Source organism: Chrysochloris asiatica, unplaced genomic scaffold (genome assembly GCF_000296735.1).
Source record: "Chrysochloris asiatica unplaced genomic scaffold, ChrAsi1.0 scaffold00161, whole genome shotgun sequence".
Lineage (NCBI taxonomy): Eukaryota > Metazoa > Chordata > Mammalia > Afrosoricida > Chrysochloridae > Chrysochloris > Chrysochloris asiatica.
In genome coordinates this window covers 4674968-4676044 of record NW_006408679.1, presented here as the reverse complement: position 1 = coordinate 4676044, position 1077 = coordinate 4674968, and the positions used below count along the sequence as shown (strand labels likewise).

Sequence of the window (1077 nt, the reverse complement as noted above, 5' to 3'; positions counted from 1 at the left end):
CTCAACTGCACCTAACAACAACCACAATAAGGGTGTTGTCAACCAAGAAGATTGGGAACCTCTGTCCTAAGGGGGAGAATGGTTGAAAGGCTAAAGCTCTGTAAACTAACCAATTACATTTTCCCACAATGTTTTTTGTTATTGCTTTTAACTTTTTACTGGGAATTGAGTGAAGGTTTACACAGCAGATCACATTTTACATTCAATAACTGTTACACTTTGTTTCATCTGAATGATTGTAATCCCCTCAGTGTAACATCACTTAGCCCGCTTCTTCCCTGTGGTTCTTGTTCTCATTCTTCTTTGCTTCCTAACTCATCTGAACTTTGTTATTGGATAAATGCTGCCCTTTGATCTCAAATGGTTGACCATTCAATGCTATGCATACCTCACTAGTGCTGTTTTCCTCTCTATATACCTATTTATTGCTTGTCTGAAAATTGAGCCATGGGGATGAGTTCTGATCTTCTCTTTAAATAACGATTTAGCACAACTTACATCATCATCAGGCAAATGGTGGTTCAGGAAAAGCTGAGGCTATCAAAGACCTAGCGAAAGTGGTTATATTTCAACATCCAGAATAAAATCTTGTTTTCTCTTTTCCACACAAACTTTAATAGTATCCTAAATTTACATCATTCCTGTTTTCAGATGTTCATACCATTTAACATTTCACTCAGGTACCTTCATAATAAATAATGTCTTCAATCACATTCTTATTGAAATCCATAATAAATATCATAGGACTGTTTCTTACCTTAATCCTTCATTTATACTGACATCACATCAAAGCAACATAATTTAGCAAGAGCATTTGTCTAAGAGGCAAGAGTATTCATATGTCTATAATCTTCTGAGTTCTAATAATTCATATCTAACTATTGTTGTTGTTAGGTGCCGTAGAGTCTGTACCGACTCATAGTGACCCTATGTACAACAGAACGAAACACTGCCAAATCCTGGGCCAACCTCAAAATTGTTGCCACACTTGAGCCCATTGCTGCTGCCACTTTGCCAATCCATCTCGCTGGGGCTCTTCCTCTTTTTCTCTGACCCTCCACCCTACCAAACACGATA

General features: G+C 37.6%; 1 protein-coding gene across 1 annotated transcript in view; it reads left to right on the top strand.

The window, feature by feature from the left end:
* The window catches only part of DNAH14 (dynein, axonemal, heavy chain 14), a 641625-nt gene that overhangs the window by 159952 nt on the left and 480596 nt on the right, over positions 1-1077 (top strand). The window contains 1 exon segment of the mRNA XM_006871162.1: positions 489-557. Coding sequence (XP_006871224.1) covers positions 489-557 — 69 coding nt within the window.